Here is a 16,192-nt window from a genome sequence, read left to right as displayed (position 1 = left end):
GATGATGTTCCATTCATCTTTCTCTTCTGCAAACAAAAGTAGGTGTCTTCCTAATTCCATTTCAAAAAGACATCCTTTCAGTTCCTCACTCTGGACATGGACATCTCCATGTGAAAATACACATAGTGTATCTTGCGGCGACTAGATACAAAGCCATGTACAGAAATGAGGCCAGGTGCAGATGGGGTGAATTGAAAAAAATGAAAGAAGAAAAGAATGACAGGGTCAAGAAGGCAACATTGATTGAGTGAAAGAATGAGAAGCCGCAGTCAGTCAGGAGGTGATTCTGACTAAGGGTAAGTGGGGTGGTGATGGCACACCATTTGGAGTATACTGAATGCTGCTGGGTGGTTCCCACTCCTTTGGTTAATTTTGTGTTATGCAAATTTCACCTCAACAATTACTTGTTTGAAAAGGAGAAAACAAGGCTCTGAGAAACAACTGCAACCCATAACTTATTATTTTCTTTGTTCTCTGTTTGACAAATATTTGTGTGTCAAGAGCCTGCCATGGCAATTCCTGCCCTTCCCCTGGCCCAGCTTAGCTCTTATTTCTCCCCACCAAGCTGCTGTACTTCAGAGATTTACACACCTCCCCACCTGCCTGCCCCAATGGGGCCCCCTCACCTGAGCTCCTCAGCTTGCTTAAGCTGCTCTGCAAGCTTCTCCTCCTTGAACTGCAGCTCATCCCTTAGCATCGATTTTATGAGGTCTTTGCACTCTTCATACTCTGAGAAAAGACAGACATGGCTGCCTCAGTGTAAGGCTGCACATGCTGCTGTGGTCACTGCCTACAGGGCAGGAGCCAGGTCCATCTCAAGAACAAAACTGTCCCCAGTACCAGGCTATAGGCAGGGAATTCCACATCTTTACTCTTCAGTCTCCCAACTTTCTGACAAATGATCCTCCAAAATTTAGAGATGAAGAAAGAGAAACTCAAGGGCACATCAAGGAAGTTGACAAGATGATTCAACCACAACGAAGTGGAGTCAGAACTCACAGCCCGAGACGTGTGACTCTGAATGTGGGACCACTTTCCCAAGACTTGCAGCCTCTGCTCTAAAACACTGCATGGAGGCATGAACTAGTGATTTCTTGTACAGTCAGGAAGGCCCCCAGGGCTACAGGACTGATGGTTTCCCTTTTACTGGGAATTTCAAGGACAAATATGTCAAAGATTTTTAAAATCTTTGGTTTTTAAATAATATCTTCAGATATGATTTTAAGAATCATATCTGAAGCATAAAGTATGAGGCATAAGACCATAAGGCCATGAAGGAAATATGCCCAAATGCTAATAAAGTCTGTGTTAATTTAGAAACAGTAGAATAAAGAACTAATAGATAGTGTTTACTCTGTGCAAATAAATGTTCTAGGAGATTGACAAGAAATTGCTCATGCAATTCATTGTAGCAATTCACAGAGGTAGGTATTATTGTCGTATCCTTTGAACAGATGAGAAAACTGAGGGACAGACTGAGGGACAGGCAAGAAAAGCAACTTGGATGGAGCACAGGAGACAGGCCCAGGGTCCCTGCTCTGCACACTGCACTTCTACTTCTACACAATCTTGGATGGGATCTTTCTTCCTTTTTAGGAACAAGAGCTTGTGCCACAAGAAGCAGGACTTCCCTCTCACCAGGGTACTCTCTGCTGTTTTTTTTATTTTTTAATTTTTTTATTTTTATGAGTCTTGCCCTGTCATCCAGGCTGTAGTGCAATGGAACAATCTTGGCTCACTGCAACCTCTGCCTCCTGGGTTCAAAGGATTCTCCTGCCTCAGCCTCCCAAGTAGCTGGGATTACAGGTGCCTGCCACCACGCCCAGCTAATTTTTGAATTTTTAGTAGAGACAGGGTCTCTCCATCTTGCCCAGGCTGGTCTCAAACTCCTGACCTCATGTTCTGCCCAAGTCAGCCTCCCAAAGTGCTGGGATTACAGGAGTGAGCCACCGTGCATGGCCCCGACTCCCTGCTCTTCGTGCTGTCATTTATATATACCACAGGTTCTATTAGGAGTAGACTCCTCTTGAAGCCCCTCAGAGTAGATACTGGGTACTATCATCAAGTTTCCCTCAGGGTCACTAGAACAGAGCTTTTCCTATTGGGCCTCAACAGAAGCTTGAACTGAATAATAGTTGACTAGTCCCAGACATTTAGAACAGCAGACTAGATGTTATTTGTCTGCAGGATCTGATATGGTACAGAGAGGATTCTTGAAAACATGATTTAGCCTCTTCGAGAAAACAGATCATTCTGTGCTTGTGTCAGAAATCAATAACTGGGATTTTAACTCTAGTCCCACCCCCACCTGGCTGCAAACATGGAAAGTTGCTAAATACTTTGGTACCTCTCTCTTCCAACTTTAACAAAATGTTAAAATACCCATTTCTGTATTCTTAGAAGTACGGGAAGGGTGAAATTATTTTTGATAGAGGGAACATTTAGTTTCTCAGAGAGAAGACAGGACATCATTCATCACCTTTGTGATGGTGAGCCTACAGAACTTACGGCATTTGTTCTGCCGGTTGGCCTGGAAATAGGCCACTTGAGTTACAAGAAATTTCTCTTTGATGTTTCTGAACTGCTGCTTGTTCTCTGCCAGCTGGGGGTGCAATTTATCATTGATTTCTAGAACGTTCATCTCTGCCTTCTCACTGGATCAAGGGCCAGCAGATACCACCATGCTGACGTTAGTGGCAGAAGAGGTGGAACCAGGGACTGGGGAGAAGAAACCCAAACACGTGATGGGTTAAAAACTGGTGAAATCAAACAGGTTTAATCAGGACTGAGGGATGTCAATAACTGAAATTCTTAACTTACTGTTGAGAAAAACGTGATCACACCCCACAGCACTTTAGGATTCTTCAACACAAAAACAAGGTTTGAGGTGCCTGAGCTCAGAGCTGAAGGCACTGCCAGTAGCTCAGACTCTGACAAGAGTGAGGTACATTGTGGCCAGCATGCCAGGTAATCGTCTGCAGTTGCAATAACAGAATTAGAAGGTGGGGGTGTCATGGAATTTTAGGAGCCCTGCGTTGCAATTGTCCAGGCTTTGCTGAAACTCAGGCACCCTGGTCTCACCTGAGGGTCACCACCAATGCGGATCATTCCTTCAGTATTCACTCTCAGTATTCATGTACCATTGTGACAATGCCACAGACCTATCTCTTTCCCAATACATCTAAGCATATTCCTCACTGTTTATCACTTGTCTGTACAACATCATCAAGGTAGAAACAGTTTCCCAGCAGGTTAGATTTTCTTATGGTAGTCATGAAGTCACCCCACCTGCTGTAAGTTAAAACAGATCTTAAGGCTTTTCCACAAGTCTAAGGTATCAAACTTTCAGCCTGCCCTGATGTCCTCTGGGCCTTCTGCAGTTTTTTCTGTATCCATTAGAAAGTGAAAGAATAATTCATTTTTAAAAAATGTTTTCTTTCCTGTCTCAGTACTCTTCTTGCTGCATCCCATGGTTATGTTGATTTCTTTTTTTCTTACTGGGGCACCATCTTGGCTTTTCATTACATTCTAGACCAGTTTGACATCCCTACAACCAAAGCTCTTCCTCTATGTGGGTTGATTTGTTTTTTAATGTCACTGAGCACTACATTTTATAATTTTCACTATAGATGTCATTCTAGAGCCACAAGAGCTCTTTTCAAGGTATCAAATGATCAAAATCATTTATATAGGGATCTCCTGAAAACATGTGTGACCATCTATCTTGGGAATTTTTGTAAACCTGAAGCTATTTGGTGTTCCCATTTTGTTTTCCCATATACTGAAAAGAACAGGGCCACAAGCATTTCTTATGGATTGTGGTTTGTCATATATTATGTTGAGTTGGACTAACATCATTGATTTTTGGTTGCACTCCACTAACAGAACAGTTGGTTGGTGATCCTCAGTGTTGCTCTGCAGTAGAAGGTGAGTTTTAGGTGAGAGGAATGAGTAGGAAAGAGTGATCCCCTGAACCACCTCCTCACTTTCTCAGCTTTCACTCCTGCCCAGAATTCATGTGGAAGTGAAGGAAGGAGGACTGGATCAATCCCATTTGAAAGCATCCCTCTCTGCAGCCTGCACCTTCCTCCAATGACACTGGAAGGACACTGCTTTGAGATGTATCAAAGGCTTTAAGTCAATGTATTTTCTGGGGTCTGGGAGACCTGACATTCTGTGTCAGAATGAAAATCTGTCAAGTTTCTTCATTTTACAAATGATAAAATGGCAGGTTCACAAAGTTACATGGCTTACATGAGGTCACACAGGGATGAGTTTTCAGCACTGCCAATAAAAGCAACCACAATAATTATTCAGTAATTATTCACAGGATCCATATAATTCAGTAAATATCCACATAATTATTTAGTAATTATTCGCTGACCAATTCATGCAAGGCATTTTGCTCAAAACTGTGCTCATATTTGGACATTGTATCTTCATCATAATCGTTAAGGTAATGCTATTATACATAAGTAACAGGTAAGAAACCTGAACAAAAGGGATAGCAAATCATGTATTTGGCCATATTTCCATTTTTTGGTTTTTGTGATGCTGGAAGAATGACCAGAATGAGTCAAGGGAAGAGTATTCAATTCCTGTATTATTTTCCAGGACAGAGGTGTGCCCTCCTAGAGTACTGGGACAAAAATTCAGAAGTGTCTGCAACCTTGCTTTAACAGTATGGGAAATAACCTCTATCACCTGGAATTTCCCTGGAACTTTGGAATATACAAGAGAAGTATGAGACTTGGGTCTTCCCTTGGCTGTGTTTAATTCACTCCTGTATGGAATATCAATGATTCTCACTAAGACTTTTGCCTTTTTATAACCACAAGGTATGTCTTATGGAGAAGATTTTACACTTTGCTCTATTTAGAAAGAATAAATATGAGCAATGGTTTAGGTTTCATGCCCTGGACTTAATATTTTTCTGATTTCTGTTTTGAGATTAAATTCTCATGTAAATAGAAAAATACTTATTATTTCTCCTAAGGCCAAGTTTATTGTTGGTTTGAGTTTCTGAAAATGAAATACAAACTTTTGATTTTATCTTTGTCTGTCCCCATCAGCACCACTCTTTGTCTCTCAGTATGACCTGGACTTGCCCCTGTACTTACCCTCATCCTGCTGAGCCATCTCCATGCACTGTCCAATTCCATCAATGATTCTGGCTCCTCCCAAGGCTCCCTGAAATGGGCATAGGGATCAGGACATCAGACACATTCCAGACACAAAGGCAACCCATACCATAGAGCGGGCAGCTGGGTTCCCACTTCCCTAATGTTCCAATGATGTCCTCAAACTGAAAGGAACACTTTCCCTTTTTAGGGGTCTGTTCTTCATGTCTCAATGCCTCTGATCTAGTGAACACAACTGTCCTGAAAGTGAAAGAACTTGCTAAATTTCTGGTTTCTTGTTAGGTGGCTAGAATAGATTTATAAGACTTCCTTACTTACCCATGACTGCTGAAGTTTGAATTCTTAGCAGTATGATTCCTTTTCTTGTAAGCTGAGAAGCTTAGGAAAGATAGGCCATGTTGCTGCACAGAAAGAGGTAAACTTAATTTCTACTCAAACATGCTTGAATGTGAAACTAGGCCTTCCACTCTTCCAAAGTTGGACTGTCACTGCCTCAGCCATGTGTCCTGAAGAACTTGTGTCTCTGCTGTACTCAAAGTTTAAATGGAGTCCAGCAAGCCAGATCTCCTTTACTTCTAGGTTCCCACAACAGTTTCTCCTCTGTTTTAGAGACCGCATTAAAAATATTCTTGTTCTGCTGTTTTGTTTTGGCTTTGGAATGATGTGATGAAGCCCAATGGGTCCTACCCCCAAGTTGATCAGAGTAAGAAACAGCTGGAAAAGTCAGTGCAAATACAAGTTCATTGTCCTCCTTGCAGGGATTCTGATTCAGAGGGCTCAGGTGGGGCCTGGAATGTGTTTGTTAACATGACTCAGGTGTGCAGTCAATTTGGGGACCCACTGCTAACATCGACCTTACAGTTTATGGGATATTCTTTCTGTTTTGCTGATGAAGAAACTGAGGCACAGAGAGTCTGTAACTTGCCCAAGTTCCCCTTGTTGTAAGTCCTGGAGCCAGATCTCAGGTGGAGCAGCCTCTTCCCCATCCCCTTCCCACGTTTTCCAATTCAGCTGGGTCAGCTCTTTCCAAGTATGTGTTTCTCTCCCCTATACCTCATTTCTGAAAAAAGGAAAACTGGAATTTAACTTCTTTCATCTAATACATTTCCTCACAACTTGCTGCCAGCATTATATTCTGGCCACTTACTATTAAAGTGAGATGCTTTTTTTTTTTTTTTTTTTTTTTGAGACAGGGTCTTGTTCTGTCACACAGGCTGGAGTGCAGTGGTGATTATAGGTCACTGCAACCTTGAACTCCTGGGCTCAAGCGATCCTCCTGACTCAGCTTTCCAAGCAGTTGGAACTCTAGGCACACATCATCATTTCTGGTGAATTTTTTATTTTTCATAGAGACAAGGTCTTGCTATGTTGCTTAGGCTGGTTTTGAACTTCTGGCTTCAAGTGATCCTCCCACTTAGGCCTCCAAAAGTGCTGGGAATCCAGGAGTGAGCCACTGAGCCTGGCCCTGACATACTTTTTTTTTTTTTTATGAAAATACAAGACATGAAGATGTGGAAAGACACCTTGCTTTATTACTGTTGTTATTATTTCTACAGTAAAATTCATATATCACAAAATTCACCATTTTTAAGCATACCATATTTACCATATTCCAAAAGTTTCACAACCATCATCACTACCTAATTCCAGAATATTTTCATAATGCCAAAATCATGCCTGTATTTATGGGCAGTCACTCTCCAATTCCCCCCTTCTTGCGCTCTCTGACAACCACTAATCTACTTTCTCTACTTTCTCTATATATACATGTACTTGTTCTGGGCACTTCCTCTATATGGAATAACAAAGTGTGGCATTTTGCATCTGGTTCTTAGCATATTGTTCTCAAGTTTCATCCTTTTTAGCCTGCATCAGTACTTCAACATTTTTATGGCCAAATAATATTCCACTATATGGTTATACCACATTTTGTTTATTCGTCAACTGATAGTGTTTAAAGATATTTCCACTTTTTAACTATTATGAATAATGCTGCTATGAACACCCTTGTACATGTTTTTGAGTGAATACATGTTTTTCTTTTCTTTGTTATAAACCTAGAAGTGCAATTGCTGCATCATATGTCACTTTATGTTTAACTTTTTTTTATATGTTTAACTTTTTGAGGAACTCACATACTGTTTACCAACTTCAGTAGCTATGTCATTTCACATTTCCAATAGTAATATATGAGAATTCCATATTCTCCATAACTTTCCAAACATGTGTTATCTTTATTTTTTTCTTAAGTCATACTAGTGGGTGTGAAGTGGTATCTCATTTTGGTTTAAAATTACATTTTCCTAATAAAAAACATTGAACATATTTGCATATGCTTCTTGGCCATTTGTGTGTTTGCTTTAGGGAAACCTCTACTCACAGCTTTTTTCCCATTGTTAAATTTGGTTGTTTGTCATTTATTGCTCAGTTATATGAATTTCTTATATACTGTAGGTACTAGACCTGTGTCAAATTCATAATTTGGAAATAGTTCTCCCATTATGTGGATTATCTTTTCACTTACTTGACAGCATCCTTTGAAGCATATAAGTTTTTTATTTTAATTAAGTCCATTTATCTATTTTTGGATTGTTTGTGCCTGCTTAAAAAATGTCTAATCTAAAGTCACAAAGATTTGTACCTATGTTTTCTTCAAAACATCGTTTTTTGAATGAGAACTTTCCTGGGTTTTAGTGGAGGGCGGACATTGTTTATTTATGCCTCCTGTCCATTACCGAAGTTTCTCCTGATTGTTATTCATGTGCTCACCACCCCTCCATGGAGCATCCCATGGCCTGTGACAGAGCTCTGGGGACTGATATCCTTCCACTGACTTTGGCGCTGGAGAGAGCCCTGGTCATGTGGTTCAGCTTAGCCTTAACCCGACCCAGTTGCACATATTCCTCAGGGCCTTTAGAGTTGAAGTCGAGAGGCTCTCTGAGAATGCTTACCAGCCCATGCTGTTCTAAGGCTGGAGCAAACTTCCTCCATCTATTCCAGACAGAGGGGACTGCAGGGGTTTGACTCAGTCAAGACATTTCTGGTGTTAGAAAGTAGAGCTGTTTCAGGGTTTGGGGAAGATTGTTCAATATGAACTAAGTCCTTTCTATTTTTACTGTATGTGTGACTTTTTTCTAGAAACAAAGGAAGAATATTTATCTTTCTAGAAACAAAGAATAGACTATTTTGTCTATTCTTTGTCAATTGTTGTTTGTCTACAATTTTAACGTGGATAAAGGAGAGCTCAGTGTAAATATATTCTTAAAAACTAATTATGGTTCATATCCACTACCATGCGATCATATTTAAATCTATGAACTATCCTGTTACTTAGGTATTATCCTGCTCCTGATGAGAAAACAATCTCAGAAAGATTGCAAAATTTCCCTATGTCACAAAACTAGTGAAGAGAGGAATAAGAATTTGAAACCAGTTCCTTTTGGCCTTCAAAGATAACTGTGCACCATTAGATCAAACTGATTTACATACCTTTGCTGGAATTAGTCTCAGAGTTTGTGGTTCTCACTTGATTTTCCCAAGGAAACTATGCCACTTTAATATCATTTCAAACTTTGAAATTTAAACTCTTTTTATTATACTTTTTTGTCTTTGTTCTATTCCATTTCTTTTGATTTCTTCTAAATGGATCCCTCTTATTTATATGCTAAATATTTCTTACCTATTTTCTGTCAATTTTCACATTTTTGAGTGTTTGTTTTCTCTCTTTGTTGTATACTAACAGTTCTTCACTGAGGTATAATTTGCATAGAGTATACTGCAAAAAATCTAGAGGTACAACTTAATAAATTTTAATATAACTGTACATTGTATAATAACACCCAGTTAAAGACAGAGCACATTTTCCCCCATGCCACAAAGTTCTGATGTGGTCCTTGCCAGTCAATACTCATCTCCCAAATGAAGAATATATTCTGAATGTTGTCACTGCCTTAGTCCCTTTGTGTTGCTGGAAAGGAATACCAGAGGCTGGGTAATTTATAAAGAAAAGGGGTGCATTTTGCTCATAGTTCTACAGGCTGCACAAGAAGCATGGTACCCTCATCTGCTCCTAATGAGGACCTGAGGCTGCTTCCACTTGCAGCAGAAGGTGAAAAGGAACCAGTGTGTGCAGAGATCATATGGTGAAAGAGGAAGCAAAAGAGAGTGAGTAAATGTGAGAGGCACTTTTTAATAACCAGCTCCTACAGGAACTAAGAGAGTGAGAATTCACTCACTACCTTCTCCCAGGGTGGGGATTAACCTATTCATGAGAGATCCACTCCCATGACCCAAACACCTCCCATTAACCCCCACCTCCAACACTGGGAACCACATTTAAACATGTGATTTGGAGGGGACCAATATTTAAACTATAGCAGCTACCATAGATTAATTTTGCTTATTCACGTGCTTCATAAAAAAGGAATCATATTGGCTGGGCCTGGTGGCTCACACCTGTAATCCCAAGACTGTGAGGCTGAGGCGGGCAGATCACCTGAGGTCAGGAGTTCAAGACCAGCCTGGCCAACATGGCAAAACCCTGTCTCTACTGAAAATACAAAAATTAGCCAGGTATGGTGGCAGGTGCCTTAATCCCAGCTACTTGGGAGGCTGAGGCAGGAAAAATGTCTTGAACGCAGGAGGTGGAGCTGAGATCGTGCCACTGCACTCCAGCCTGGGGGACAGAGTGAGACTCCATCTCAAAAAAATAAAAAAATGGAATCATTTAGCATGTTCTCTGGTTTTGACTTCTCTTTACTCAGGTGGTTATATATGCCACTAATTTGTTTGATTGTGTTTTTCCCTTGTTTCATTTTGCTTTGGCCAAGTAATATCCTATTGATTGTAGGATTATCACGCAATTTGATATCCATTTTTCTGATGGGAGACAGGTTTACTTGTTGGCTACTGTGTGTAAGTAACTATGAATATTCTCACACAATTATTTCTGTGAAGATACATACTTATTTTCCAGGGTATCTATAGCTGGGGATAGAGTGCTTGGTGAATGGGTAGAAAATGGACACAGAGTTTTGCAAAGTAATTGTATTATTTTACATTTCTATGAAAGATGTAGGCCATTTCCAGTTGCTCTACATTCCCACGCACTTAATATTTTCAGTGTTTTAAATATAGCCGTTCTACAAGTGTGTAGTGATATCCTATTTTGGTTTTCTCATGCCTAATGTTCATTTAGATATCTTCTTATGTAAAATATGCTCTCAAATTTTTATGTTCATTGATATACTGGGGTGTTTGTCATTTTCTTTGTAATCTGTAGGAGTTCTTTATATATTTTGAATGAGTCCATTTATATACACGTATTTTTTGCTATATTATATTGCAAATAACTATTCCTGGTCTACAGATAGCTTTTAAGTTGTTAATCAACAACGTAATAAGTAGAAGGTTTTTAAAAATGAAGTGCAATTTGCTTGATTTCTTATTGTGATGAGTGCTACAGTATGTAGTCTTAGAAATATTTTCTTATGTCAAGTTCATGAAACTATTTTCTCTTTCCTTTACAGGGTTTCTAATTTTAACTTTCACATCTTAAGTTAATTTCAATGTATGATGGAGAGTAGTTGTTAATATTAACTTTTTAAAACAATAAATATTATTTCACTCAAAATCATTTTACTTAAAAGTCTTTCATTTCCCCAATGAAGGGCATTGGTGCCTTTGTTTTAAAAACATTTAGAAGTGGCGGTGCGAGCATGTTCTCACTCATGGGTGGGAATTGAACAATGAGAACACTTGGACACGGCGGGGAACATCACACACCGGGGCCTGTCCTGGGATGGGGGGCTGGGGGAGGAATAGCATTAGGAGAAATACCTAAAGTAAATGACGAATTAATGGGTGCAGCAAACTAACATGGCAAATATACACCTATGTAACAAACCTGTACGTTGTGCACATGTACCCTAGAACTTAAAGTATAATAAATAAATGAATATATAAATATATATATATATTTTTAAAGTGGCAGTGCGAGGGCTGCTGCACAGCTAGCAGAGCAGTGATGAGGAGGGCAGTGCCTGCTCCGAGATCTCTGCCTCCCCCGCCTGCCAGCCCAGGCAGTCCCGGCAGCAGCTACCAGAGGATTCCACACAGCAGCGCAATGGCCAAGTGGATGCCTCCATCTACAGCCTCATGGAGGACAGGACCTGTTAGGACATGGCCATCATGGGCAACAAGGACTCGCCCTCCAACTGGGCCATCGTCCTGGAGAAAACCTTCGTCAACATCACCCCAGCTGCGGTTGGTGTCCTGGTTGGCAAAGACTGGTCAAGCTTTTTCATGAATGGGCTGACACTTGGGGGCCAGATATATACCGTGGTCTCAGACTCACTGCTGCAGGATGGGGAATTGACCGTGGATCTTCATACGAAGAGCATCGGTGGAGCCTCCACCTTCAATGTCACTGTCACCATGACTGCCAAGACGATAGGCCTGCTGATGGGCAAAGAAGGTGTCCACGGCAGTTTCATCAACAAGAAATGTTATGAAATGGCCTCCCACCTTCAGCGTTCCCAATACTGAACTCTTTGGTTCCTTCCCCTCCACCACTCCCCACAGCTTTGCCCCCCTTTCCTTCTCATACACACACCATTTTAATTTCGAGGGCCATTACCCCACACACCTTATTGTTGCCAAAACAACATGGGCTGGGGGCCAGGGATAGATGGACAGACACCTTCACCTACCTATACCCCTCTTGTGTGTTGTTGGAAAACTTTTTTGTTTTGAGGGATTTTTTATGAATAAAAAAGATTCTACTAAAAAAATTAACTGTACATATGTGGGCATATTGTTTGAATCTGTATTCTTTTACTTTGATATACTTATGAATACTTACACCAGTACTACCATTTCAAAATTACTGTAGCTTTAAAATCAGGTTTGAAATCTAGCAGAGTAAGTCCTCCAAATTATTGCTTCTTCAAGACTGAATTGCCTATTCTGGGTTCTTTGATTTTCAAATACATTTTGAAATTAGCTTTTAAATTTCTCTAAAATCTCCTACTAGAAATATTAATCAGAATTGTGTTGATGTAATATGCTAACAAAATTGAGTCTTCCAATGAATGAACAAGATATCTATTTCTCTATTTAGTCTTCTTTAATTTTTCTCACCAATTGCTTTTAGGGGCCTTGTACCTGCTTCATTGCATGTATTCTTAAGCATGTAATGATTCCGGCTATTAATCTCTATTATGTTTTATTGAATTTCATTTTCTAGCTGCAAATTGCTAGTGTGGAGAAATTAAGATAATGAAATCAACTTTATAAAGGTTTAATTTAGGTACAAAAGATTGCACCACTTAAAAATGTGTCATTCAATGCATGTTTAAAAATGTATACACTAATGGAACTACTACCACAACCAAGACAGAAGAATTTCTCTATGCCGCAAAGTTTCTTGTACCCCTTTGCAGTTCATCAGTCTTTCAACCCTCCACCCCAAGGAGCCATTGTCACTTCAGGACCATTTGCATTTTTAACCATTTTCTATAAATGAAATTATACCTGTGTTCTTTTGTGTCTGCCTTCTTTCATGCATCAATGTAATTTTAAAATCCATCCATATGAGTATTTGCATCAACAGTTAATGCCTTATAATTGCTGAGTAGTATTCCTTTGTGTGGCTATACCATGTTTGTTTATACTTTCACCTGTTATTGGACATTTCTATCATTCCACATTTGGGCTATCATGGAGAAACTATCATGAGCATCCACACTTGGCAGGCCAGGCCTCACTAACCCAGGCCTCCCTAACAGCTGTTTCAGTACCGACTGAGTGGTTCAGTTAAATATTAAAAGGAAAAAAAAAGAAAGCCAGTGCCCGTATATAAAGGCTGATTGTAACAAAAGCCCACCAAGAGTTTTGCCTAGGATTTTCCTGGACCTTAAAGCATGACAAAATAATGAAGGCATTCTTAACAGGAGTCATTTAGTATTAAGTTTTATTGGGGGTCTGAAGAAACTCCCCAGGCCTCCAGAAACAAGTTTATTGGAGGTCTGAAGGAACTCCCCAAACTTCTGTGATTTAGCAGGAGACAAGATAAGGGTCTCCAGCACCTAGACCAATTTAGATTAAGTGAATTTACTGAGGCTCCAGAGGAAGGTCTTCAGGACTCAGACCGTAGTTATAGATTAAAAGAAGTTAATCACTTATGTATTAAATGAACGCACACTTCCACATACACATATAGCTTGGAAGGTACATAAGCTCAGGAAAACTTTGTAATTTTGAGTTGGTCTGGTGATAATTTCCAGGCCTTTTCTCTGTAACCAGTTGCAGAATTAAAAACTCTCTTCCTTCCCAGTTCATCAGCATCTCATTACTGGGACAGTAATGAGATGCTGCTGATAGCAGCCCGCCCCTCAGTTTGGTCTGGAAACACACATACAGATCATTGTGCAGACACAGTGTGTAAATTCCTAGGAATGGAAAGACTGTCCATCTGATTGGTATATGTTTAACCTTTAAGAAACTTAGATATTCAGTTTTATCATTTTTCATTCCTACAAGTATAAGACTTCCAAATGCTTTATATCCTCTCCGACATGTGCTATTTTTAGCCTTTTTAATTTTAGCCATTCTCATGGATATGTACAGGTATCTCATTGTTGTACTGATTGATCTCCCTGATGACTAAACAGTAGAGCATCTTTTCCTATGTTAATTGACCATTCATGTATCTATTCAACTCTTTTGAGAAATTGTTTCATTGTGCTGTTTATCTTATCAGACTGCAATATATATATATAGTATATATGTATAGTATATATATAGTATATATGTATAGTATATATGTATAGTATATATATAGTATATATATGTATAGTATATATATAGTATATATGTATAGTATATATATAGTATATATGTATAGTATATATATAGTATATATGTATAGTATATATATAGTATATATGTATAGTATATATATAGTATATATGTATAGTATACATATAGTGTGTGTGTATATATATATATATATATATATATATACACACTCTAAAAAAACCCTTTGTTGGAGATAAATATGATATCTCCTATATTGTGGCTTCTTTTTATGTTCTCTTAATGTTCCCTATTTGGAGAATGATAGATAATCTTCAAAAAGATGAATATATATATATATAATGTGTGATATATATATATCACATATATATATAACATTTTATGTGTGAGTGTGTGTGGGTGGGTGGGTGGGTGTGTATACATATATATATGTCCTAGGACCATTAATTAGACATATATGTGAGTATTTATTTCTGGATTCTCTCTTCTCTTCCACTGATATATATTCTATTTTTTTTTCAACAAAACACATGATCTTGATTTTTCATAGCTGTAGAGTCATTCTGGAAAGAGGTAGTGAATTCATTCACCATTATTCTTTTATAATATTGCTCTTTTATTATTCTTGATCATTGACATTACCATATAAACAGTAGAATCAGCTTGTAAATTTCTACAAAAATGCTGCTTGGAATTTTTACTAGAAATGCATTGGATCTGGAGATCAATTTATGAAGAACTGACTTTTTAAACATAACAACTCTTCTGATCCATGACAAGGTTTATCTCACCACTAATTTAGTTCCTTCATAATTTCTCAAAGCAATTTTTTGTAGTTTTTGGTGTACTGGCCTTACATAAATTTTGCTGACTTTTTTTTTTTGAGACAGAATCTCACTCTGTTACCCAGGCTGGAGTGCAGTGATGCGATCTTGGCTCACTGTAACCTCTGCCTCCCAGGTTCAAGTGCTCCTCCTGCCTCAGCCTCCCAAGTAGCTGGGACTACAGGCACATGTCACCATATCCAGCTAATTTTTTGTATTTTTAATAGAGATATGGTTTCACTGTGTTAGGCATGATGGTCTCAATCTCCTGACCTCATTATCTGCCCACCTTGGCCTCCCAAAGTGCTGAGATTACAGGTGTGAGCCACCGCACCCAGCCTGTTGAATTTATTTATAAGCACAACATGTATTTAGATGTTACTTTAAATGAAATTGTATTTTTATTTCATTTTCCAAATGCTCATTGCTAATATACAAAAATACAAAAGACTACTTATATTGAGCTTATATTCTGCAACACTACTAAACTCACTAATTACTTTTGGTAGATTTTTGTAGATTTCTAGGATTGTTAACATACACAGACATTATCTGTGAATAAAGATAGCTTCAATTCTTTCTTTTCAATCTTTTCAATACTTTTATTTATTTTTCTTACTTTATTGCACTGATTTAGATCTCTAGTATAATGCTGAATTGAAAGAGTAACAACAGACATTCTGCTTTTTTCTCTGATTTAATAGAAAAGCATTCAATCCTATGCCACTTAATATAATGTTGCCTGTGGGTTTTTCAAATCTGCCTTTAATGGGGTTGGAAGTGTTGCCTTCCATTCTTATCATGCAGAGAGTTTTCTAGGGTTTGTTTTTATAAATCATGAAAAATGCTTTCAGTTTTGCCAAATGCTTTTACTGTGTATGACAAGGTAATCATACAGTTTTTCTCTTTTGCCCCGATAATATGTAAAATTATATTTTTTCAATATAAAAAAGATTTCTTGAATTAAGCTAGGACAGTTTTTTTAATTATAAACTTTTAACAAATATATTGAAATATAATTTACATTCAATTGAGATGCATTAAAGTGTATAATCATTAAAGTATATAATTAAAGTGTGTAATTTTAAGAGTTTGAGCACAGTATACATGAGTCAAAGAGAAAGGACAGAAAATACTAAGTATGGCTCAGCATATGTGGTATATCTTGGTGAACGTTCTACGTGAGTTTGAGAAGAGTTGTCAGCTGTTCTTAGGTGTATTTTGCTTAAATGTCGACTTGCCTAACTTCTGTCATTGATTGTGTAAATTAATTTTGTTCTAGTGGGCAGTAAAATTACTGTCTGATCACATTGGACTTATGTGGACTTGGTTTATGTTTTATTACAGTGGATTCACAGAAAGCCCACAGCATTTCCCAAGACCCTCTAATTTGGCAGGACTCAATCACCA

General features: G+C 38.5%; 1 protein-coding gene and 1 pseudogene across 1 annotated transcript in view; one reads left to right on the top strand and one right to left on the bottom strand.

Moving 5' to 3' along the window:
- The window catches only part of LOC129015142 (neuroblastoma breakpoint family member 11-like), a 2,260,169-nt gene extending 2,257,486 nt beyond the window's left edge, over positions 1 to 2,683 (bottom strand). Inside the window, 2 exon segments of the mRNA XM_063663940.1 lie at positions 627 to 729; positions 2,509 to 2,683. Of these exon segments, the coding sequence (XP_063520010.1) occupies positions 627 to 729; positions 2,509 to 2,683 (278 nt within the window).
- A 6,508-nt stretch (positions 2,684 to 9,191) lies between these two features.
- LOC129040724 (profilin-1-like) lies at positions 9,192 to 11,687 on the top strand (annotated as a pseudogene).
- The last annotated feature ends 4,505 nt before the right edge of the window (positions 11,688 to 16,192 follow it).

This window comes from Pongo pygmaeus, chromosome 1 (genome assembly GCF_028885625.2).
Source record: "Pongo pygmaeus isolate AG05252 chromosome 1, NHGRI_mPonPyg2-v2.0_pri, whole genome shotgun sequence".
NCBI lineage: Eukaryota > Metazoa > Chordata > Mammalia > Primates > Hominidae > Pongo > Pongo pygmaeus.
Note: the sequence above shows the minus strand (reverse complement) of the source record. Positions and strands in the feature narration are given on the sequence as shown.